Genomic DNA, 26,661 nt, shown 5'->3' on the forward strand with positions numbered 1-26,661 from the left:
AAGGCAACAAGATTTTCAAAATAAAAGTCTAATGACCATTGAAATATTACGGTTTTGTGTGCCGTTTTTAAAACACTGTTTAAAAGTCTTAAATTAAAATAAAAATTTGAATTAAAAGGACCATGAAAAATAATGATAAATAAATAAAAATAATGATGTACAGCAAAGAGTACTTGCATTTTTTTTTTTTAAATAAAGAGCTACTACCAATTAAGACGGTTTATGGACAGGGCACACATTTTTCATGAAAACATTAAATACTTTAAAAAATAGATATATTATTAAAGAAAAAAATAGCATTAGGCACAAGATATTTTATTGCGCTTTTTATATAGACACAAAAATGTTCAACATAAGTGGAATGGCTTACAGCACTGGAGGTCAGTTTGAAGCATGTAAACAGATAAACTATGATATTCATACAAGTACAACAAAATCAGCAAGTACAGTACACATCTCTGGAGAGAGAAAAGGGGAGAGAAATATATATTTTCCATATAACAATGTTGACAATGTAGTGAAGTCTGAAATTCAATAATGATATTTGGTTATGCTTTATTTAGAAGAATAACGCATAACCAAGCCATACAATCTCTGTATACAAAACAAAAACCAAAAGGCAGTTCCAAATAGGAGACAAACACACAACGAAAAATAAGATATATTACATGGAGGGTCCTGAGACAAAGACGTCAATTTCAAGTACATTTTGTCAAGTGGGACCAAATAGACAAATTCATTTTTCATTAAATTAAATTTAAATAATGTGCTTCACTCACCAATGGGTATAAGTGTGACTAATCTAAGTGCATCAGAGGCTGCTGTATGTGCATATTGGCACTATTACTATAATCAGGCTTTAAAAAAAAAAAAGATGACATGTAACAGTGAAACTTCAGAAGCACATGTTTTGCTCTCTCTTGGTTTAATTGCTGCTAAAAATACCTCCAACATGTTCTCCAATAATTCTTTCTCAACTTTTGAAATTGCAAAGCAATCAGTCACTGCCTCTTATCAATCAGGCATGAAAAGTAAACTGATGAAAAATAAATATACATCATCTACATTATCTTTAAAATTCAAGTACATAACAGAAAATGGCAGCAACAAACTATAACCCTGATTTTGTTGCCCTCTGTGACACTGTGGTGCTAAATACTAAAACCAAAGATGAGATGGAAATGACTCCTTTTTTGTTCAAATTTAATTTCCTATAAATTAAAAGTTATTTTTCAATATTTTATTAATTTCCCACATTTTTACATCCACACAAACACCACCAAGTAGACTGATATATTGATTGGCACTTAGCATCTTTATCGGCCTTCAACAAAGTAATTAAACAATAAACGTATTGTTTATGAGTAGGATTGCAACATTGTAGTAAACAATGATGTCCGAACCAAATCTTCAAATTTTCTACTTTGTCCATGGGCTACTATTCGAGGTAGTAACATTTCTGCACAGTTTTAGCAAAGCTGCTATATTAAAGGCAGGTTAAATCGAAGCTGAAAAAATGCGGGCGTATGAACAGGATAAGATGTCGATTTGGTCAAGCACTTCAAATGCACATGTATGCCATATATACATACAAAGGAAAGTCAAGACAACATGAAAACAGCTAACAAACATTGGTGAGTACGTGCTGCATTTGCAATCAATTATACATACTGTGTTCTACACAGTATTTACTGTATACTCATACTACTGAAAAATAGTACAAGTAGTTTGGTAGTATGCCATTTCAAACAAACCCATGAACAAACTGTGTTGTGTCCTTATTATTAATCTCCATCATTTCAGGTAGTAATGAAAATCTGCAAATTGTGATGGTCATGTGGGCACTTTGAGGTAAGCTAATGAGCAGTAATCTCCCATGTTTGGGGGTCCGTTGATGCTTTGACCTGTATTGAGCATGGGCACACGTGTAGCACATAGTATTGCAAGAACCAGTAGCAAAAGACGGCTAAGGCTTAAGCTAAAATAGGGCAGGGCATTGGGTCCACAATCATATGAGATAAGTGCTTAAATGTTCCCTTCTCCAATGCATACAGACAGAGTTGCTCACATACACGTCTCGATTAAATTCAGTAGTCCATCCCATCATCGCTTTCATAACAGTCTGAAGGAGCATCTGTCCCAAAGTAACGGTCCCCAAAATTACCTGCAAAAACAATTGCTTTGGATTACAAGATACTGAATGTTCCACTTTTCCCTTTGTTTTTGTCAATCAAAGAAATCTTACCAATCCCTGGAATGATGTGGAACTCATCATTGACATTCTTGTCCACGGCAGTGGTGATGATGCGCACCTTGGGAAAGGCGTAGGCCACTGAGTGAACCCCCATCTCCGCCATGAGCAGAGAGAGCAGGAAGATCTTATCCTCCTGGACATCATGATCCTGTAACAGATGAGTTTGTAAATCACTCTTATTTAAACCAGTTACTGTGCTAATGTAGATTTCAAGGTCTGTTAAAAAAAAAGAAAAAAGAAAGAAAAGAGAGAGAGAGAGAGAGAGAGAGAGAGAGAGAGAGAGAGAGAGAGAGAGAGAGAGAGAGAGAATATAACAATTTAATATAATAAAATGTATTCCTGAAATAAAATAAAAATAAAAAACATACATACATACATACATATACATGCACACATACATGTTTTTTTATATTTCAGGAATACATTTTATTAAATTAAATTTGATTATATTATCTATATCTATTATCTATATCTAGAGCAGATTATAGAACAGTTGATATAACACATACACATATATACACATATATATACACATATACATATATATAAATAGGCTAAACACCTGGTGCAACACATCTATCTATCCATCCATCCCCTACCTATCTTTTATAAATGTGCAACATATTCCCAAGTTCCCCCGTTGATAACAGAAGTATTGAACATAGGCCAGACAGAACTTTTTAAACACCCATATCCTATGTGAACTTTGTACCCACAAAATGTAGAAATTTGACCAGGATTGTTTGTTTTGAATGCAAGAGAGAGGTCAAAGCTCATTCAGAAAGGAATGTGGGGTGTCCATTGAAACAGATCAGTCCGAACAGATCAAAAATTAGTTTTAGGATTAACATCACTTATCACAACATTCAGCATAGTGAGATGTTGACATTTATCTTGTACATCTTAAAAGTAAGGCTTAAAAAGGCATAAACTACTCTACAATGCACTGAAAATGTAATAAAAAATAAATAATTAAAATCCTATCAATAGCTGTACTCATTTGGGAAATAAAAATTAAAATGCACTATGACCTTTGTGTCTGCGAAAGTGACTTACAAGTAAGACTCTGACAGCCATGAGAGCTGCCGCCCCTGTTGACACGGTGCTGTCCATCAGGATGACATAGTCCTCACTGAGGTCCTTGGGCAGACGCAGGTAATGGAGCTGCAGAGGAGATTAGACCGTAATAAGACTCAGCTTTTAGACTGAGCAGAGCTTTATGTGCCATTAGGTAGTACACTAAACATGCAAAACAGATGGAGACCTCAAGGAATTTTAGAGTGGTTTTGAACTGAGACTTCGTTCTATATTTAAAAAGGACATCAGATGAACTTGAAGTTCAAAGAAATGCAAATGAGATGCTACAGATTTGGAGATGGGTGATAAAGCTAAAAAGTTACAAAAAATATATATTTTTAAGCCGTTTTGCTACATGTAAATATTGATTATGTGTATTCATATTGATCAGTAAAAATCTTGAAATAAGGCATTTTTTCCAAATACTTTTTCACTAAATGAACATAAGAATTATACAATCATTTTAAGTTATATTGATATTTGTATTCTCTAATATAACGATACAGAGTAAATAAATAGTTAAACATTGCAGTTTCTCACAACAACATAAAAATGTTGGGAAAAAATTGAGTGATGGTGCAAACTAATTTTTTGGATTCAGGTCTGAATCAGTTAAATGAAAAGGACAATTTGAACTGATTCCTGTGAATGAAATGAACTAAACTTACCAACTCTCAATTATTGGCCAAACAAAAAGCGCATTCAAAATCAATGATATTCTAAATGTGTAATTTTATCACTACAAGTATATCAGGAATATCCTATAACTGTCAAATCATAAGCAGTGCTGTTAACGAAACTCTTTTTCATTAATTGAAATAAAGATGAAGTAAAAAAAAAAAAAAAAAAAAATATATATATATATATATATATGTGTATGTCGACGGAAACTACAAATGTTGTATAACTGACTTAAACAAAAGTTTAAATACTAAAATTACTATAAAAAAAAAAGCTAAATAGACATTTAAAAAAAAAAAAAAAAAAAATGACAAGCACATTAAAATTATTCAAACTAAAATTAAAACTAAAAAATGTAAAAATAATGATAAGCTAATCCAAAATATGAATAAATACCATAATAGTATATAAATTATGCTAAAATAAGTCATAAGTAGTATACCAAATGCAAAATGAAAGTACAACTAGAGGGAGCTGTGCATCATACATTTACAAAACAATCCATCAGCGTCAGCACAGTTGTTGAGTTTATCATGTATATCACGACACATGTTATACATCAGGTTGAATCCAAGGCATAGATATCAAATCTGACAAACCACTGAAGTGAAACAGACCGTGACCTGAACAGTAGGGTATGAGTAATTCATACGCTCTGTCTTACCAAGGCTGAGAACACAAGGGCACACGATAACACGGACATTTCTTGATCACAGCTTGTTTATAGACATGCGTGTCAGTTGGATGGGTGAAGATGTGATACCTCAGGCTCTCCTGTGTCGTGATTGGTCTGGATGAGGATCTTTCCGAGGCGAATGTCCTTACAAACAGCCATCAAGGCCTGTTCCATGGTCTCTCCTGCCCGTAGAATGGACACACCAGTGATCTATCAAACGAATAAACAAGAACACAGGTATAAAGTCCTGCCATATAGATAATAGCAATACCAACTAATGTGACAAATATATAGACATGCTAACTAATTTGATCCATCGTTATTTTAGTTGTTCTTTTTAGTCATTTTATCGTAGTTTTATTACAGTTCAATAAATATTTTTAATAAGCTTTTATTTAAAGTTTTTTGTTTAATTTTTAGTGATTTCTTTATGTGCTTATGTCTTTTTTTTTTGGTCTTAATTTATTTTTATTTCAGTTTTAGTTATTTATTTTTAGGTAATAATTTTAGTGCTTCAACTTAAACTGAAATGTTGCAATAAACTGAAATAAGTTTAACTAATATTTATATTTTATTACCGCTTTATTTCAATCAACAGAAAAGTTTTTCATAGCTTTAGTTTCAGGGTGTGTTCACACTTATAGTTCGGTTCTCTTGGCTCTTTTGGTCCGGACCAAAAAAAGAAAACAATACTTTTAGTCCTGTTTCGCTTAGGATCAGTGTTAAAAATGACAGTGTGAAAAGAAAAAAAAACTTTTATGACATATTTTTGCGACAGAACATCCAAAACAATGCTGTGTGCTAGCTGTATGCGCTAGCTGTATGTGCGTAACATTACAAATGCTGGTGCTTACAAATCCTGAAGAGCTTATAAAATGTGTAAATGAGTCAAAACTGGGCCGGAAACCCTCCGTCACACACACAAACGAAGATCTGCTGCGAGGAGATGCGGTTCTGATGCCTGTACCGAACTGTGATGGGCAACATTGTGACTATGACAAGAAAAAACAGGTATGCTTGAGCATTCTGGTTTTTTTTAGGGTCGCATCTTGTGACATCATGTCCTGTTTTTGGTTCGTTTACATGTCTTTGGTCAGTGTTGCGTTCATATTTCATTTGAACTGCACCAGAGTTCGTTTAAAAGCGGTCACATTTATTTAAATGAACCGCACTAACAGAGCAATCGCACCAGGGTTCGTTTTAATCAAACCAAACATGCCAAGTGTGAATACACCATTAGTTAAAGGTAGGGTAGGTAATCATTTTTCTAAAAAAAAAACATTCCAAATTTGTTTAAACTGTCTTTATATACCAATACATAATTAAAATGTAAGTACTCTGAAAAAGAAAATTTAAAAATCGAGTGACTGTAGACCTTTTAATCTGCAATAAACACAGCTCATTATTTCCATTCACTCCACCCCCTCCCTTCTGAGCTCCTTCCAAAGCCACGCCCCCAAAACACATGAACGCGCGACGCCAAACGCTCAGGCTGGAACAAGACGCATTTATTACCTGAGACGAGTGGAGAGGAAGGAGCGCAGTACATACAGTGACATCATGTCAGAATCACATGTGATAAAATACCTAACTTTATCACTATGAATATAAACAAATAAGATTTCTTTTAGTACTCACTATCAAGCTAGCATATCGATAATGGTAAAGTTTCATTTGGTAACGAGCTATATTTATAAGGCAAAACTAAAAACAGGTTGCATTGATACACGTTTTTCCATTACCATCAGTTACACTGTGATGAAGATGAATTTCGTGTAAGATTCATAACATATACGGTGTTTTGCATGTAAGAGTTTCCATGATGAAAACATTGTTGACTCTAATGAAGACTAACGTACACTCCGAGTCCGGAGAAAAGTACCGCATCGTCGGTTCGAGGACAGGTCCGGGGTCGAGGGCGAAGCAGAGGAGGTCGTTCAAGAGTGCGGGCAGGGTCCGAGGAAGTAGTTTTTGCCTTGTTTGCCTTCGCTGACTGCATATGCAGGTGCTTTGAGCTGAATATTTCCGGGAACGGTGACATGTGATGAGTGCACGCCGGGCAGCGCGCGCAGTGGGGCTCGGGGCGGGCACGAGACATGAAGGCATCTGATTGGTTCTTTACATTCGCACCGAATGGCAGTGATTGGTCAGAGTTTTTACTGTCCTGCAGCTGCTACAGAGGTCTGATTTTTTTCATTCCTTTTTCTAAACACATAATGTATTGACTACTATCAGGATGGAAGGACCATTTCACCCAGTATAAAAAAAAGTGTTTCTGAACAGGATTACCTACCCTACCTTTAACGATAATAACCCTGATTTGATCTAGTCATTTTGTTTTTTTTCAGCAAAGCATGTACACATTTTAATCTTCAAATAAACAAACCCTTTTCCCGCTCAGCCTCTTCCCTTCATATACAGTTCCTTGAGGAGTTTCAACAGACACCGGCTAGAGAGAAGAGGACATAAGAATCAGTGATGGAACTAACTAGTGCAATAATCAATGAAGACTTGCTTCACTTCACACCATAACAATTTTATTTGTCCGTGAGGGCGCTGCTAGGCACAGGTATGCATCACTGTATTATGACCAATATCCAGAGCTCATAACATCAGGTTTAAAATTTGGTAGTTGGTCATTAATAATGACGGTCCACTCACCTTCAGCGGCAGGAAGGACAGGGCGTGCTCTATGAGAAGCCTCATTAATCTCTTTGAATAGAAAATAAATTCATCCCGACTGGTTTCTTTATTCCTGGGGGCACAGGGGACACAATCAATAATACACAACAGAGATGATGTGCGTTGAGGAGGAGAGTATGATACTGTAAACATGAAACACAGGTCTGAGAGTTTAGATAAAGTGAGAAAACAATCCTTATTTTATTTTAATTACCCAATTACAAAACATCAGTGGCCAAAAACATACAAATACAAATCAAGCTGCTGCCGGCCTGCTCAAGTCCAACTCACGATGATAAATTTTGCTCTTTATTTACACTATACTTATACTGGAGTAACCCAAGGTGTACACCTAAAGAGTACAATGGTGATGATTCTGGCTGGGTTTGAAGTTATAAAACCATACATCCACACCATTTTGAATGATTCTACAGTAGCATTTTCTAAATCTACAGCATCACGGTAAAATATATTTCTTTTTATCTGAGCTGCGAGCTATCAGTTTGTTCATGTGATGAGATGTGCACCATGAAGTAACGCCAACAAGTCTTTCTATTATTATGTTGGCTTTGCTAGGTGCATGCAAAAACAAACTTGCAGCACAACTAGCACAGTATGGTTCACAAACAAATGATTCTTGTGAGCCGGTTCTTTTAATGAATCACTCAAAAAGACTCAGAATCAGTCAGATGAATCCATCACTGAATGAACTGAATCTGTCAGAGTGGTTACTGAACCAACATCTGACACACTAAAAGCTGTTCAAAATAGTTTTTCACACCTTTTATCAATTTAATGTGTCCTTACTTGCTGAAGTATTAATTTCTTAAAAAAAAATATTACTGACCCAAACTTTTGAATGGTAGTGTAAATGAACAATAAAAGTTCTTAAGTAATGTTAAATAAGTACTTGAGTATTCACCAGAACAGAGAGGTCGTACCTGATTATAGTGTGCATTCCTCTGACCTGTGGTGTGCTCTCCATGACGCTCAGAGTCTTGGGTAGAGGTTGACCCTGATGGGCAGATGCCAGGGCTGATCTATATGGCACATGGATATGAGATGTAAACATTCCTTTTTTCCATGGGTTGCAAACAAAAACTAACACACAACACAGTTTGTCAATGGAAAAGAGACAAATATGATAATATTTGACTTTTTTCCCCAGTGCAAATATGGTTTGAAAAGCGAGCCTGACGTGTTATGGTAGCAGGTCAAGGTAGAGTTAAGGCCGATTCACTTCAAGTCAGAATTTCCATTATGAATACATTTTTAAAATGAAACAAAGGCATAATTTACACAAATTAATCGCCCTCACTCAAAAAAGAAACTTCACTGATCAATAAGATATTAACTTGGGTTATGTGTTGGCTGGTTTCTAAGTACAAGGAGCAGTGTGATAAGTATAAGTATAAGTCAGACTTGGTGTGAATGGGCCTTTAAATTAGAAGTAGGCAGAAGTGAGGGTATTGCAACCAAAGATCTGATGTACAAGCATTAAAGGAACAGTTCACCTAAAAACTACATTTACTCACTCTCATTTCTTTCCAAACACATGACTAACTTTCTTCACAAAGGAGAAGAAAGTCATACTTGAGGGAGAGTAAATGACAGTTTGAATTTTAGGGTAAACTACTTTTTAAAACAGTGAAATAATGTGATATTAAATAAAACCAACAAGATGGTTTAGGGCTGAACCTATACTAAATCACTGTGTTTAATTGATTTGTTTAAAATTACAATATTGGAAATGTGGAAAAACTAAGCAAGGACTGAGAGAGCCACCACTGCTCTCTACAGCCTACAATAATCACATAAGAGAGACATTTTTATTTAGCTAATATATTAGGAAATATATTTAGCTGCTAAATTTTCTTCATTGTGGCTGCCAGTTTCACCAAACCTCAGCCAACAATCCCATAAAGAAAGACACCATGTCCTAACCAGGAGTGATGTGAAATGTGTTCAGCGACAAAAACTTGTCTACACTGAACACTAAACTGCTGAGCAGCGTGATGCAATGATAGCCAATCAGAAGTTTTGAGGAGCAGGATTTTGAACCAATGAGATTTCATTGTGGGTGTGGCTATATAGGCGAAATGTCACAAAAATTGAAAAACAAGAGACAGAATGTCCTGTCGCTGTTAAGACTGGTTAGGACACTGACAGATTGACAGTGTGAATGTTATTTGACCATTCTGAAAAGATGAAGTTGAGTTAAACATACACAAGCAAGTTGAAAAAAAGTCAAACAATAATAGTAAAAAAAAGCTGATTGTTACTAAAGGAGCAGAACATGGTTGGAAGGAATGCAGAGGATGGATAAAAAAACAAATAAAATGAAGGAAACAGAAAAAAGAAAAGACGAGAGGATGCAAGAATTTATCCTCACATATCCCAGCGGAGTTTCCTCTGAAGAAGGGAATAAATGATCATTGGGAGACAATGACGACGAGATAGGGACAGAGAAAAGAGAGAGGGAGGGGGAGAAAAGAACAAGACTTGATTAAAGTCTATATGGAACAGATGGGACAGATCACAGCCAAGATGAGCTCAGGTCTGGGCAGTATGTCAGTGGTTTTCAGCAGAAATGATGCTGCTGGCCTGAATAAAGTGATAAAAGGACAGCACACGTCTCAATAGAGACAATGTATTGATGGGATTTGCACGCTGCACAGTACCTGAAGAGAAAAACCACTGAAATAGGCCCATCCCAGTGTTAGCAACAGCATCAAAATAACAGTGGAGGTGGAGACAAAAGGTACACCGTGAAGCTATGGTGTGTTTTTGCCCTGCAAAACTATTTTTTTGTCTTCACGTCAATTTTGTGCAATTCATTCAGGTCCTTAACAAACAGTCTCCACTTTTTGTTATCAGGAAGGATGCATGAAATTGTTCAAAAGTGACAGACCTTTTCTATTTAATCAAAGAATCCTGAAAAATACATCACAAAAATGATAAGCAGCACAGTTGTTTTTTTTAACATAGATAATAATAAGAAATGATTCTTAGGCACCAAATCAGCCTATTAGAATGATTTCTGAAGGATCATGTGACTGGAGTAACTCAGCTTTGCCATAGACAACAGTTATTTTAAATTGTAATTATATTTCACTTAACTGTATTTTTGATCAAATAAATGCAGCCATGGCAAGCATAATAGACTTCTTTTAAAAACATTAAAAACAGTTAATTAAAAAACCAGCCACAAACTTTTGAAATGTATTAGCTGTTTGAATTTGGAACAGCCAAGACTTTAGACCAATGAGATTACAAAGTGGGCGGGGCTGTGTATCCGTTTATACGGCGGCCTCGACAACACTTCGACATTTAATTTGTTTAGCGTAGTCGTGTTTCCAACACCATAGCCAGAGCTGGGCTATTCCTTTTGTCTCTATTTGCATCTCTGCAGGCTTGAGAGAGAGAAAAAAAGGAAAGGACAGATGAAGCACAAGTTTAAAGAATGAAGAAAAGATAAATGGAAGGGACTGAGGGGAAAAGCAGCCATACCTCACTGTGATTTCACGCTGGGATGGTTAGAGCAATCGGTTGAGGTTTTAGCAAGTATTTCGTTACAAACACACACAAGGAGGAGAAGAATAAAAAAAAGAAAGGAAAAAAAGACAAACTCATGAAATGAGATATTCACTCAGAAAAAGCCATTCCAAACAGTCAGCCCCTCTCCATGGTATACTGGAAAATATTTCATGGCCATATCAGCTATTCTTGAACCCTACATTTAACCTGGTATAAATCACATTCTTACATTTATGTTTCTCATATTTACATCACTGCAAATAAAATGTCTCAGGCTGATATACCAGTCTTTATCAGTGCGGGCATGTACAGTAGACTGCCCACTCATGTTAGCAAGTCTAAGGTTCATCTAATATTTTCTCTCAAAGTAAAAAATGTCAATACCACCATCATTACCATCATGCACAATATTAAAAACCCACACCGTCAAGTTCCTCAAATCTGACCCCTATAGGATGAGAACCACAATGCGGCACTGTGGCTTTAGAGCATGATATATTTTGTACAAAAGCACATGGTTCATTAGTCTTAAAGATCATTCCTCACTGTGACTGATCGAGTGAAGAAGAGAAAAGCATTTTCCATCTCAGGATAATTCATGACTTTATTCAGCCTGCCAGACAAGAAAAGGATTACATTTCAAAGAGGCTCTTAACCCATTTTGTAGAATACATCTGTCATCAATACATGCACATGAACATCACTCACCAAACGTTCATTAGTGTTAACATCTTTGTCTTACTAATAATTACTTTGGTAGACATCTAAAGTAAACATGAAATCAAAATTGACTTTACATTTGCTTTCCTAATCCACGTCTCCTGGTTTCGCAGAATATTGCCTGAATGATTCATCAGAGCATGTAAAAAGTGGATAATGTTAACCAATAACCACATAGCCATTTAGACACAATTTTAACAAATTCACAATCAGGCCAGGCTTTATGCTGGAACAAAATGTCCACTTTTGGATACAATAAGGTCATCATTTCAGCATTCCTTTTTTTTTTTTTTTTAGTGTTAGAAATGACCATTCAGAATTTTACAGGTTGCAAATGAAATTTTATGTTGATGTTTCATGGATAATAATTAGAAAAAAAAGAAAGAAAAAAAACACTACTCTATATGGTCCTAAACTATGAGAAATTAATCCTAATGATTCTTGTTGTCCAGAAAACTAATTAAAAGGGACTATAACGGGGAAGACGGACTGTAAAATGAAGATCTAGATAACTGGCCTGACCTTTTCTTGTTTTAACCAATGCCCACACTATTTAGAACAATATATATTTTATAACAGGTACAGTATGGCCACCAGAGGGCAAACTATACTTATACCATGGCATGGGATTCATATGCACATGCATGCAACATTTGAGTGTGTGTATTAGGAGCACTTGGATCACTTAGCAGGGATAACAACATGCATGCTGACCATTCTCAGCACTTTAATATGCACAGACCAACTAACAATTTTCACTCAATGTTAAACAGAAGAGAATAAGAAAAGCCATTTTTATTACGTACCTTTTCCAGTTGACTGTGGACGTGCTGAACAATCAGATCCAACGCTACAAAGTTTTCTCCACCTGGGGCAACAATGGAAAGGGGCAACCTTTTTTAATGTATATAATAACTTAATGAATTCAAATGCATATTATACTGAAATAAACTAGGGATATTTTACAGTTATTTTATGCATTTAATTGCCATATCACCATCAAAAGCTATATTCATTGCGCATATATAGTCAAACCAAAATTTATTCAGACACCTTCAATATTTGAGTTATCAAATCAGTTGATATTTCACTGGTTTTGGTCATCCTTCTGTTAGACTGTCTCACAAATGAATTATGTTGAATAGCTGTCAACTGCACCCATTAGTAAAAAAATATCAAAAATGATATCTGATGTCTGAATCATTTTTGGTTTGACTTCTTATAACAACACAATTACAACTATATAAGGTTTTTAAAAATTATTTATAAGATACTTTTTTATTTTTTATTATCTATTAATTACATTACTGAATAAAAACATTGCCAAGTAACATTTCACTAAAATATGTTTAATAGTCAATACTGGTGGGTGTTTTGCAGTTTTGACAATTTCCAAATTCACCTACCCCTTGGGACCACAATATCTGCAACCTGCACAGTGGGTTCGATGTACTGTTCAAACGCTGGCTTGACAAATTTGTTGTACTGTTTAATGACGCCTGTAATGTCACGCCCTCGATCCGTGATGTCCCTTTTCAGACGCCTGACCAGTCGGATATCAGAGTCGGTGTCTACAAACACCTTCATGTCTAGCAGCTGAAGGGCACACAGAGACAGAAATACAATACACAATGTCAAAAACTGACAACATGTCTGAGAGAGACAAACAGTTAGGACTGCAACAAACAAATACTTTGACAGGCCACAGCTATGTGCCTTCTGATGCACTTTTAAGGGTTTAATCAAGTCAAGTTTATTTATTTGTCATATATACATATCAAAAGACAATTTGTACACTGAAATGCATTTGGTTGAGGCTCAGGCATTCAACAGTAGTGCAATATATACATTGAAGTAGTGCAATGATTTTGCGAGCCTTCTTCAGACATCGCGTGTGGATGATGTCCTGTAAGGTAGGGAGTTTGGTGCCTATAATAATTTCAGCTGCTCTCACAACTCTCTGAAGGACCTTGCGATCGCTGACAGCACAGCTTCCATACCAGACGATCAGGCACCCTGTCAGGATACTCTCAATGGTGCATCTGTAGATGTTTGTGAGGATTTTGGGGGGAGAGGCCAAACTTCTTGAGCCTCCTTTGGAAGTAGTCGCTGACGATAGTACCGCGGTTTCATCAGCGAACTTAAAGATGATGTTGGTGCTGTGTTTAGCAACAGTCGTGCGTGAACATGGAGTACAGTAAGGGGCTGAGAATGCAACCCTGTGGAGCACCCGTGCTCAGGGTCAGCGTGGAAGAGAGCCAGTTTCCAATTCTCACCACTTGGGGTCTGTTCGTCAGAATATCCCAAATCCAGTTGCATAGTTGCCTAAGTCTTCAAGCTTTACGCTTCAAGCTTTACGATAAGTTGGCCGGGATGATTGTTTTAAATGCGTAGCTGTAATCGATGAACAGCATTCTCACGTAGGTGTTTTTCCTGTCCAGATGTGTGAGAGCATTGTGCACCGCAAAACTGACTTTTAAGTCTTCCTGTGCTTCGGATAAACGTAAGCATTTTTTCGCCATTTTTTAAGATTAATTAAATTGATCAAAAGTGACAGTAAAGACATTTATAATGTTACAAAAGATATCGATTTCAAAAAATGTCTTTAAAACTTTCTATTCATCAAAAAAATCCTGAAAACAATATCATGGTTTCCTCAAAAATCTTAAGCACAATTGCTCAACATCGATTATAATAAGAAATGTTTCTTAAGCAGCAAATCAGCATATTACAATAATTTCTGCAGAATCATGTGACACTGAAGACTGGAGTAATGATGATGAAATTCAGTTTTGCCATCACAGAAATAAAGGTTGCCTGGTCCGATGAGTCCAGTTTTCTGAGTACCCTGACACATATTGTCCAGGAATGGTTGAGGAACATGATGAAGTGTTCAAGGTGTTGCCCTGGCCTCCAAATTCTCCAGATCTCAATCCAACTGAGTGTCTGTAGGATGTGCTGGACCAACAAGTTCGATCCACAGTGGTTATTCACAAACTACAAGAAAGGATCTAAAAAAAATTTTTTTGCCAGATACAACAACTTCAGGGGTCTTGTAGAGTCCATGGCTTGACGGGTCGGCACTGTTTTGGCAGCACGCGGAGGACCAATGGCATATTAGGCAGGTGGTCATAATGTTTTGGCTCATCAGGTAAAACCTCATTTTCCTCCAGTCCAAAGTGATGAAATTTTGCAAGGCAGTCACAATCTGTCCAGGAACTACTACTGTCTCTCCTCGACGGTTCTTGTTACTGAAAACATGCGCAAGATCTTTCAAAGGAGCGAAGTGATGGGATGTTTTAAAAAGCGGCTCAGCAAAGTAGAAGTCAGGATCAATCAAAACATTAGTGCAGTGTGACGGCAACTAGCCAAGACATACCGCTGGTGCTGACACTGACACTGAAAATGAATATCATTCAGTGAGCCGACAAAATACGGCAAAAGCATTACATTTCAGGGTAACGATAAACAATCCAACAATCTTAAACAGCAGTGCAAGCAGCCCTGCCAACACGGTGAAATATAACTTATAGGACTGTGTGCAGGCATGCAAGAATAGCATAAGAATGGGGTAAAGGGTCGAGTGTATATCAACTTGTACAGGACAGGAAGTCATTTCTCATCCTTCCTGACGAATTTCTCAAATAAAAGAATGAATGTGAGCCGTCACTGTATTCACAAAGACCTGCCACGAGAAAACCCTGATCTATTCTAGCCGACAGATATAAAAGTGTCTACCGTTTGTTGAGTTTCATTCATTCTGCGGCACGTCTGCTGCAAGGTGCTCATAAATCACATCAGGATGAACTGCTTTGCCAATGCGTACACAATAACTCCCAATTTTAATTTGTATAGATTTCCGGAAACTTTGCACAGGGAAGAATCGAAACCCGGCAATGGGAACAGTCAACGCTGGTGTAAATAAACGCCGCCTATTCACTTCCTGTAGCCAGTCCTTACCTTCACCATTAAAGAGAGAAAAGAATCAGTCATCTTCATTGTGTGAGGAAAACAACAAGATGCAAGAGGAATAGAACACAAGGAGAGGAAACCGAACAAGCGAGGACAGTCCTTGTGCAGTTTTAATAGGACCAGGCTTTAGTACCGTGATTTTATAAATCTATTCTTGAACCAGAGATGCAGTTTCTCCCCTAAAGGATTGAAGAGACAACTAGGACTCATTATCTAACCATTAACCAGTATTCATGTATATTCAGGGCTGCAAAGAGCCAGAGATGGTATTGCAGAGAGGGAATCTCATCTTCCTGGTTGGGTTGTTGTGGCAATGAGGTCTTTTACTCAGAGGCAGAGACACACCAGTCTGGGTGAAATTTTCAGGATCATTTCACCCCAAATTCAAAAAGAAATAATCAGAGCAATTCCAAGAGGGTCCTCGCACCATTGTGCTCATGCTCTAAAAATTAAGACATTATAATTTACATAGCGATAATGAAGCCTGCTTTTAAGACCATAAAGATTTTTTTTGCATTGCAATATTTTCATGACCACAAGCACATTTTCATTACACCAATAATAAAAAAAAACTAATAATTCTCATAAATGTTATACACTACTATTCAAAAGTTTAGAGTCAGTAGAGAAATGTATACTTTTATTTAGTAAGGAAGCGTTAAACTGATCAAAAACGACAGCAAAGGCATTTATGTTACAAAAAGATTTTTCAAATAACTGCTGTTCTTTTGAACTTTTTATTCATAAAAGAACCCCCAAATATATATTTTTGATGGAATAAATATAGCCCTGATGAGCATAAGAGAGTTCTTTTAAAAACATTAAAAAAATCTTAACAACCCAAAACTTTTCCATGGCTATCTATCTATAAAACATCTCATTCTCATGACTTGTAATACAACCATCATACACAGGCCATTTAAAAAAAAAAACTGCATAAATAAAAGGCAAGATCAAAACCATCATGCATAGTTTAAATTGCCATTTATAATTTAAATATGTCATTTTTTATAGGGTTTTACATGCATTAGGCTACTGTAGAATTTCTTAATGAAAAGAAAAAATATATATTTTGCATGTTGGGGAAATCAATGTCATCAGCATGGACGCAGTACTTTTAAAGGACAAGTTCGGTATTTTACACTTAAAGCCCTGTTTTCAGATCGTTTCTGATGAAATAGAACGGTTAAGATTGAAATTTGGACACATGCTGCTGGCCCGAGAATTTTCGGTTTCTGTGGTAGCACCCCCTCACCTCCACAATGGTTGTATATGTGCACTGGAACAATCCTTCCTAAAACGCATTAAACTTTTGTTTACAAAGACGTGAAACTCACCGAGTGGTCAGGGGTGTTCACTGATATGCTCACACAACAATCGCTGCAAAAGATGCTTTCCAACAGGTTTTATCGTAGTTTTTGTCCAACTCCATTGACTTGTATTGGATGTGCTGTGAGGTACGGCATTACTCCGCCGCCGGGCTGGAGTGTCTATTATTCAAGCTCTCAACGGAAGAATGTACGGGTGTGAGGCGTTTGGAAAAATAAGTCCACAGTTTTACAACGAATGGTAAAACACCTGTTGGAAAGCATCTTTTGCAGCGATTTTTGTGTGAGCATATCAGTGAACACCCCTGACCACTCGGTGAGTTTCACGTCGTTGTAAACGAAAGTTTAATGCGTTTTAGGAAGGATTGTTACAGTGCACCTATGCAGCCATTGTGGAGGTGGGGGGGTGCTACCACAGAAACCGAAAATTCTCGGGCCAGCAGCATGTGTCCAAATTTCAATCTTGACCGTTCTATTTCATCAGAAACGATCTGAAAACAGGGCTTTAAGTGTAAAATACCGAACTTGTCCTTTAAGAAGAAAAAAAAGGTCTTATGGTCATTCGGCATCCATGACTAACCTGTGGGAATATATAATACATAATACTCACTCTCGTCTCTTCCTATCATTACACATCTCCCTTTTCATTTGACCTTATCTTTTACTACACCTCCATTTTTCACTCTCTGCTTTATGACTCCCTTGATGCTCTTCTATATATCAGGCTATGAAACTTTCCGTAATTCTTCCCCTCTTTCATATAATGTCCAGTGCGACAAGTTTAATATGAGGCTTACCTTCAAAAGCTCCTTGTTGGCAAAAGCCAAGATTCCCTCAAATATCACAACGTTGGCCCCATAGACGGTTTTCTGCACAGAGGATCATAAACAGAATATCAGATGACCAGTAATAACATAGCATATAACACAATATAATAAAATATACAGGGCTCAACTCTAAGGATTTTTTTCCCTGCCAAAATTTTCACTGGCCCCACCAAATGAATGAATGAATAAATAAATAACGTTTTGTTGTTTTGACCCATGTAACATTATATTCTAATAAATAAGCCACCAAAATTTTAGATACCAGTGAAATTTCACAATTCTCGATTGATTCCAATTTCGATACCCCAGCAAAAACTCCTAGCCTAACTGATATAAAGTTCAACATGTCTTCAGACTCGGCTCTCTGTGCACGAGCGCACATAAAACAGCATGCGAGTACTAAAATTAGTTCTCTTTTGTGTATTTTTGCACTTAAATCTGAACGGTTAAAAATCACTAGAATGTTTAAATTGACCAGACTTAAAAGCATGAGCAAATGATAAACTTCTGCGACAACACAGCACTGGCCCGACTGGGAAAGTGAGAATTCCATCAACTGTCCCGAGCGTTTTCCATTGTGCAGTCCTTATTGTTGAGCCCTGATATAAAATAATATAATAATGCATTGATAAAATCTTCAATAATAATTAAATCAATTATATTTAGCTTTTTAATATAAAAACTGATTTATACTCTAACTGATCAAATTATCCAAAAATAAGGTACACAAAGCACCAAGAAAAATGCCTTTTTCTGGACTACAACTATTTTTCACTTCAAATATGATGTTAATAAACTGAGGCAGTGCAGGGAGAGACTGTGGAAGTGTGCAGTGATGCATTTCCTCCATGCTTCCCTGCTTCAGAATGAGGGGAACCCTGATGGTGTCATGATCCCATTAAGACAGATGCACTACCATGAGGCTTCCCGTCAATGGCCAATCATTCTGTATTGATCAGCACACATGGCCTGTATATGCCACAGAACCAGAAATCTCCCTTTATCACTCATCAACGTTACGATCAATTTAAGGAGAAATGAAACCTTAAATTTTAGGAAGACAAAGGCAGCATAGTCCATAAATAATCATGTCTGAACTGACGTAATTATAGTGCTGTGGTTTAACTGGTACTGCTTTATTTCTATCAGGCATGAAAATGCAAGTTGCCTAAAGAAAAAAATCCAACCAACATTGTACCAAGTAGTTGACACTTCAATGATTTGAGTTTTTGGTTTTGTTTTGTGTTAAAATAAAAGTATATGAGTCAAATTAAATCAATACAGAGATAATAATCATAATAATCGGTTTTAGACAGTAAATCCATATAAATTAACATCAATATGCAGGAAAAATATAAGTTATTCATGTTATGGTAATGTTCTTCTGCCACAATGTGGCAACTTAAGGCATCATAGAACTAGAACATATACTAATAGAACAATTACATTGCATTGTTGCATCACACTTAAAGCAATAAAGCACTAGTAATTTCGTCTATGCTAAAAACATTATTCTATCCCAGATTAATACACAAAGGCAAATGCAAGTAAACTGTTTGTAGGCCCCCCCCCCCCTACTGGGTAATTCTACTGGGTGATGCAGAAACTACACAGCTATATTTTGTAGGGGAAAACAAAGTAATCACTAGCATGCATGAGTCTATATAGGCTCATGCATACTAACCGGGCAATCACACACATGCTTACCCACTCCTTGCGACGGTTATGGGTGGTGAAGTCATACACAGGCACTTTGATGCTTTTGCCCTTTTTCAGTTTTCTCAACACAGTTACCAGCAGCTCAAAATCAAAGGCATCAGGATGATCAAAGTTGTACTCGTTTCTGGCTGCCAACTCCTGCTCCTCTTTACTCAAAACCTGCAAGTCAGCAAGAAAAAGAAGTTTTTTTAAAGAAGAAAAAGAAGAAAAAAAAAGAAGAAAAATTTGTGTCATCTCTGTCTGCGTGCAGCCTAATTTTTTAGTCCACATGGACGGAGAGTGTACAACAGCGCTTGTGCGAGTGACTTGAAAAAGTCCTCATGGCTTAAAGGAATATACTTTGAAAGTCTCACACACAGTTGAGTGAATAAGTGGAATGCAGAAATTAAAAGAAGTATACCCGGGCCTTAAAGATTAAACAAAAAAAAAATGATGGTGGCGCAGAAATGTTGTGAGGTTGACAATAACAAAAAAGGATATATTCAAGGAAAGTGTCCTGTACAATTCCCACCATAAAGAAACAGATTGACTGATTGAACCACTTAATTAGACCACTAATAGGCTGAAGGACATGCCATTAAATCAAATAAGGATTAATGAATAGACCTTATAGTGTTTCAGCACATCCAACAGGGGCAGGACCAAATTATATTAATGCTTCAATAGTTTCAACACATGAAGTAGTTCCATTTAGAGCACTTTAAAAGGCACGGCGGTCTGCAAATGCAACTAGAAACAATAGTTGCTCACTTAAAAAGACAGGAAGTGCAAAGCAGATGTATTCTGGGTCTTAAAAAGTACCTTGTAGAAAGAGTCCATAGAAAGCAGAACAACCCAAGGAACATCAAGAGCCTCTATGATCTTATTGGCCACGGTGGTTTTCCCAGAGGCACTCCCTCCACACAGACCTGCAGGACACACCAGAAGACAGCTTGTTCAAATGCACAAAGAGCAAATATTTAATGCAAACATTATTTGACCACAATCATGGCACAACCATGAATTTGGCTGCAGTTATTAAGGGAACATCTGAATTCAAAAAGGGCTGTCAAGCAAACCCCCTTATCAAAAGCATGTTCGAGAAACTTATACCAATACAAGACACCTTGAATTAATTTTTATTGAGGTTCCCAAAAAACAACAACATGCTTTTAGATTCATTGTGCTTTACAATAATAAATAATATGACAGCTTACAGTGGGGGAAATAATTATTTGATCCCCAGCTGATTTTGTGAGTTCGCCCGCTCACAAAGAAATGAAGGGTCTATAATTTTTATGGTAGGTTTATTTTAACAGATAGAGACAGAAAATCAACCAAAAAATCCAGAAAAAAACCACATTAAATAAAGGTTAAATTCATTTGCATTTCAGTGAGTGAAATAAGTATTTGATCCCCATGCAAAACATGACTTAGTAGTACTTGGTGGAGAAACCTTTGTTGGCAAGCACAGAGGCAAGACGTTTCTTGTAGTTGGTCACCAGGTTTGCACACATCTCAGGAGGGATTTTGGTCCACTACTCTTTACAGATACTCTCTAAATCCTTAAGGTTTCTTGGCTGTCGCTTTGCAACTCGAAGTTTCAGCTCCCTCCACAGATTTTCTAAAGGATTATGGTCTGGAGACTGGCTAGGCCACTCCATGACCTTAATGTGCTTCTTCCTTTTGCAAGTCTACAATCTGGTCCCTGACGTTTGACAGCTCTTTGGTCTTGCCCATGGTGGTGGAGAGGTTGGAATGGAGGATACAGAATCTGTGGACAGGTGTCCACTGACATTAGGAGTACTTTCTTAAAGTGACAGGACTAATCTGTGTTTCACATGGGCACATAACCAATCTGTGGGAGGCAGAATTCTTGCTGGTTGGTAGGGGATCAGATACTTATTTCACTTGATCAAATGCTAATCAATTTACAACAAAAAAATGTTTTTGGTTGATATCCTGTCTCTATCCGTTAAAATAAACCTAGTTAACCTACCATAAAAAATTGGGGTCAGCATAAAATCAGCATATTAGAATGATTTCTGAAGGATCATGTGACACTGAAGACTGGAGTAATGATGCTGAAAATTCATCAGAGAAATAAATTACATTTTAAAATATATTAAAATAGAAAATAGTCATTTTAAATTGTCATAATATTTCACAATATTACTGTTTTTTGTTTGTTTGTTTGTTTTTTATCAAATAAATGCAGCAGAAGAGACTTCTTTTAAAAACATGAAACATCTCAAACTTTTGACCAGTAGTGTATATATATAAATTACTTTTATCATTATTATATTATATTATATTATATTATATGATTAATGTGCCACAATGCAAATAAATATATATGTATCTTTCTTGTCACCCAGCTTTACTTGTATAATTCTTGAAGTTGCAATTGCAAATCTGGTTATTTTCCACCATCCACTATGATGCAAACATTTACTTGTCACAACAATCATGATATATAAATATTAATTTTGCAGCTACTTTATAATTATCAAGGTAACTTTTTACTGCAAAAATGGCTGTGAAGTAAATCCCCCCAATTTAAAAAAAAAAATCTGCTTGGATTACACAACTCATCTGACAACATTATACAAAAGCCAGTCACGCAAGACATTATGCTGACCACTACAATTTCAGATACTAAAGTTTTAAGTATCAGATAGATCTCTAGAATAAAAGGCCATTAAGAAAACGCAAAAGAAAAAAGAAAAAAAAGATACACCACCAGTGGGAATAACAAAAAGCTTCTTGTTGTCCCATGGAGTAAAGTTACTTAAAACTGCTTTAGTGTTCTCATGTCCTCTCTCCACCCCCTGTTTGTCTGACCTTTGGTTAAAGGAAGATCATTCCACTTGGGTGGATTTATTAGTTTCTCTCTGACCGAGCGAGCAGGGATGACAGTCACACCAGACGACTTCTTTTTTTTTTTCAGGAATAATTGACTGGAGCACATCCAAGTGTGAAATTGTAAGCCATACGACAGGCTCTTTGTGAGTAATGGACTGCATACTAATGACCTCAGAGCTCAGTCCTGAGAGAGCTCATGTTCTCAGACCAGATTCACACCACAAAAGTATAAACCCTGCAATACTAATGTTTTCTGGGAAAGTTCCACACAAAAAAAATGTAAACACGCTTTAAGATATATATGATTTTTTTCCCCCCAAGAAATTGATACTTTTATTCAGCAAGGATGCATTAAATTAAACAAAAGGGACAGAAAAGACATTTGTAATGTCAAAAAGATCACATGATGTTCTTTTGAACTTTCTATTTGTCAAAGAATCCTAAGATAACTGTATTACAGCTTCCACAAAATTAATAAGCAGCAAAACTGTTTTCAACATTGATAATAATCAGGAATGTTTCCTGAGCACCAAATCAGCATATTAGAATGATTTCTGAAGGATCATGTGACACTGAAGACAGCTTTGCCATAACAGGAATAAATTACATTTTAAAATACATTAAAAACAGACAACAGTTATTTCAAATGGAAATAATATGAATTTCAAAAATATGACTGTTTTATGTATTTTGATCAAATAAATGCAGCAATAGTGACCATAAGAAATCTTACTGAGCCCAAATTTTAGAACGATAGTGTATATTTCATGTCTCATTTTTAGAGCAAGCAATGTCTATATTCTCCAAACAAGAAAAAACAAAAACATTAATTCTGTATTAGCCTTACGAGTTGTTATTTATGCTCCATTTTACATTTGTGCTTTTTTATTTAATACTTGCTAATCTCTGAGTCCCTTATGAGTTTAATAAAGTATTAATAAAATATTCAACCTAAATTAGACCCATTTAATTTTCTCAATAAATGAAAATGACGTATTGTGCAATGTTTTTATAATCTTTTGTCAAATGTGATAATTCATTGCACTTTACATAATAAGACTGATTTGTGGTAATCAAATGTAATAAAGGTATGCATGCGTGTCGTACCTATGACAAAGGCTTCTTTAAAGGTGGTCCCAGTAACGTTGTACCAGGGTGGTCGCCCTGCAGTGTAAATGGTCCTCTTATTTGTCCTTAGAAGTGGAGGCTCAGTTTTGCTTTGGCTGGTGGTCCGTTTCCGTGGGGACAGCGAAGGGGTAAGGGGACATCTGGGTCTCATGAGGCCATCGAGAGAATCCTCGCCACTACCACGAATTAAGGACAAACAAATCAAACTGCAAAACATTATGTTTTATAAAGTAGGACAATGGGAAAAAATTTGTGTCACTTAAAGCTGCAGTCCGTAGTTTTTCCTCTTTGTCGCCATCTCTGTTCGAAATCTGCTATTGCAGTTATTCGCAGAATTATAAACTTTTACGTGGGTTGTGCCTCGGCACGGCACAGCGCGGATGAATCCAATGTTTTGAGGAGAATGTGTGTCTCTCCGTCACCGCGCCGGTGTGGATACTGTCATTCGCAATCACAAATTCTACTTTTTGGAAGTATGACCAATATAAGAATTTTCACCGGAAAATGTCGTCTGAACAAATAACATCCACTTTTGTTCTGACCAACTAAGGGAAAAAAAGCATTGCTGTAAATCGCACTGATTAAATCTAACGATCGCTTATCATATCACGTCAAACCGCGCAAATTATACTTTGTTCTCAAATTGTTAATGTTAATGTTAACAACATCAGCATTGCGTGACAACATTTAATGTCCTTCCGATATTTATCCTTGTTTTCGCATGGGCCGGTTGCAGTCTCTTTTTTCTGTAGCCACTCCGAAGTCCGAAGTCTTTTGCATTTTACAACGGGTGAATCTCCAGTTGTCACTGGTGATTGTCGTTTGAACCTTTCTGGATCCGCCATCAAATTGATAAGTTTAATTATATCAAGTGCTGTGAGAAAAGGCTATAAATCTCCACCTCCAACATCCTCACATGCAACATAGCCTACTAGCCGAGACTCCGTTATGTGTACAGATGTGACGTAATGACGCAAAGACATGCTCGAATTTCCCGTGGAAATCCACCAGTACCACTGGAAACAAAAACATTATTACAAGCTTACCGTTTTGAATCGAGCCAAGGCAAGCAGATAGTTTTGAACACTGGCTGGTTATGTACTTGCTCAAATTTATTTTGGATCATTTTTAACCCAAAAAAAGTTACGGACTGCAGCTTTAACAATCTTCAATAACTGATACATTTTATCATTGAACAGAGCAAAGAAGTAAGTGTGAGTGTCCACGTCGCCATCAGACATGCCTTTATAATCATGAACGGCCCCATTTGACCTGAGCGTAGCTATTGGACACTGTTTCATAGAGAGCTTGAGGAAATCTAGGTCTTAGAGATGCCCTCAGAAAAAGCTGCTCACATGATCATTTCTGTTAGTGTGGTAGAGGGACTAGGAGCTTTCTTCATATCCTGTCCAGGAAACCACACATCTGCTCAGCCAAACCTGGAGCCTCATTTGAGTAAGACTCTCATCACATGGACAGACACTGGACACTCACTGGCGCTAATGAATCATTAAATTGAAGTACAGTCCATTACACAATGGCAGTGCTGAAAAGGTCAGGATGTTTGCTTTGAAAGACTAGGCTTATGTGGATTAAGGGTAGTTGACATGAAATTCTATTGTCTGTGCTGCTGTACATGTTGTGCATTTGCTGATTCTTTGGATTTTTTTGGAAGGAATACAAGGAATGTGTGTCACATTAAGCTCTTGTTGATACAAAGAAGGCTAAAAGGCGATTAAAAATTGTGATAAGATAATGGAAATATGCATTATAAGTTTATAAATATCCATATTTTCTCAATATCAGGTTTTATATACACATGAAACTCTAACGGGAATGTTATGCTCAATTACCTTACCCGTTCACTTCAAAGATTGATAACTATAAAGATAACTATATTAGCTTTCACACCAGCGGACAATATCGTTCTGTTAATTCTATGCTTGTCTGTCACTTTAAATGCGCGAGCTCGTTCCAGCAGGATGGATTCTGATTGGCTGTCAATGTTTCTATTGCTCATAAACTGGATAAAATCGTTCTGAAACTGATTCCAAAGAAATCGTTTCTCTGTGCCATTATCGTTATAGCTGTGTTGTGGACTCCGCTATTCTTTAATGTTGAGAACGATTTTTTAGAACTATATCTTTATCGTCATCTTTTAATGTAAACACACCCCAAATTTATTTATTTTTAATTTTATTGTATTTTTGCCTTTGACAAATAAAAGTGGATAATATCGACTATTAGCATTCAAAATAAATGTAATGCCTGGGTTTACATATGTTAATTCTGCATGTTGCTTTAAATTTAACTGCAACACAGCCCTCTTCATTCGACTCAGATCTGCCACGCCAGCAGCTCCAGAAAAAAAGAAGCAGCTCATTCTGAAAGTTCTAAATCTCAAACAGACAAAAAATTAATAGCAAACCAGCAGGTAACGTTACACTGTGTAACTTGTGTCCCTTGATATACTGTTGCCACTGATCAAAACAACACTGTCCTTTATTTGTCAACCGGATCAGTTACTGATCACATTACCTGAGCTCGACAGGCACTTGGTCTACTAACCTGTCAGATCTAGACATCGACTGATCATCCTCCTCTCCTTCTTCTTTCTGTTGCACCTGGACATCGTTTTGGCTCGTTGTCATCGCCATGTTTTGTGCCGCGAACGCGCGGAAACGCATGTCCGGAAGTGCGTTTACGTCACGCTGGTGGCGCATAGGAAACGCTTGACGCTTCTTTTTTCAATCGACTTAATTTTATTGTATTACTTTATATATATAATACTATAGATTACAATCCTATTATTTTATTTGTTTATTATTTGAATAAATCAATTATATATTTTATAGTATATGTTTTGTTCAGAAAAAAATGAAAAAGTTGATTTCCATTTTGTAGATAGATCTACAGCAGCAAGGGTGTCCAATCCTGCTCATCTGTATAAAACAAAGTTTAGATCCAACACACCTGAACCAGCCAATCAAGGTCTTACTAGAAACTTCCAGGCAGGTTGGATCTAAACTCTGACTAAGTTTTGACACCCCTGGTCTACAGGAATACATGTAGTAAAATAAAACTTCTGCAAAATTAGTTTTAATACTCTCAGTATGCTTACAAAAATGTTAACAGTGCTTAGGCCTATGTGAGACGTTCTGTGTGGACTGGTTGCGTCATGGGGCTCTTTCTAAATCTGTGTATGCTTATTTACAA

The 26,661-nt window shown here is 36.6% G+C and overlaps 1 protein-coding gene and 1 long non-coding RNA gene across 3 annotated transcripts; one reads left to right on the top strand and one right to left on the bottom strand.

Annotated features, from left to right (window-relative positions):
• Positions 1-33: 33 nt before the first annotated feature.
• LOC309482796 lies at positions 34-408 on the top strand. Its single transcript, XR_014200376.1, has 2 exons — positions 34-169; positions 201-408. It is a non-coding gene; the product is annotated as an uncharacterized lncRNA (long non-coding RNA).
• LOC309482717 (uridine-cytidine kinase-like 1) lies at positions 300-26,145 on the bottom strand. 2 transcript variants are annotated; one of them, XM_082148248.1, is made up of 15 exons: positions 26,014-26,145; positions 23,425-23,621; positions 20,275-20,381; positions 19,462-19,632; positions 17,725-17,796; positions 13,034-13,223; positions 12,434-12,495; positions 10,881-10,897; positions 8,312-8,410; positions 7,350-7,443; positions 7,075-7,137; positions 4,776-4,898; positions 3,311-3,418; positions 2,246-2,402; positions 300-2,164 (listed from the first exon to the last, which is right to left on the bottom strand). In XM_082148248.1, the coding sequence occupies exons 1-15, from the start codon at positions 26,130-26,132 to the stop codon at positions 2,088-2,090; spliced, it is 1,656 nt and encodes a 551-aa protein (XP_082004374.1). In that variant the 5' UTR covers positions 26,133-26,145; the 3' UTR covers positions 300-2,087. The 2 variants fall into 2 exon arrangements, with proteins under 2 accessions (XP_082004374.1, XP_082004373.1); XM_082148247.1 differs by having other exon boundaries at positions 23,425-23,651; positions 26,014-26,138.
• Between the last annotated feature and the right edge of the window lie 516 nt (positions 26,146-26,661).

Source organism: Leuciscus leuciscus (genome assembly GCF_965113295.1).
Source record: "Leuciscus leuciscus genome assembly, chromosome: 19".
NCBI lineage: Eukaryota > Metazoa > Chordata > Actinopteri > Cypriniformes > Leuciscidae > Leuciscus > Leuciscus leuciscus.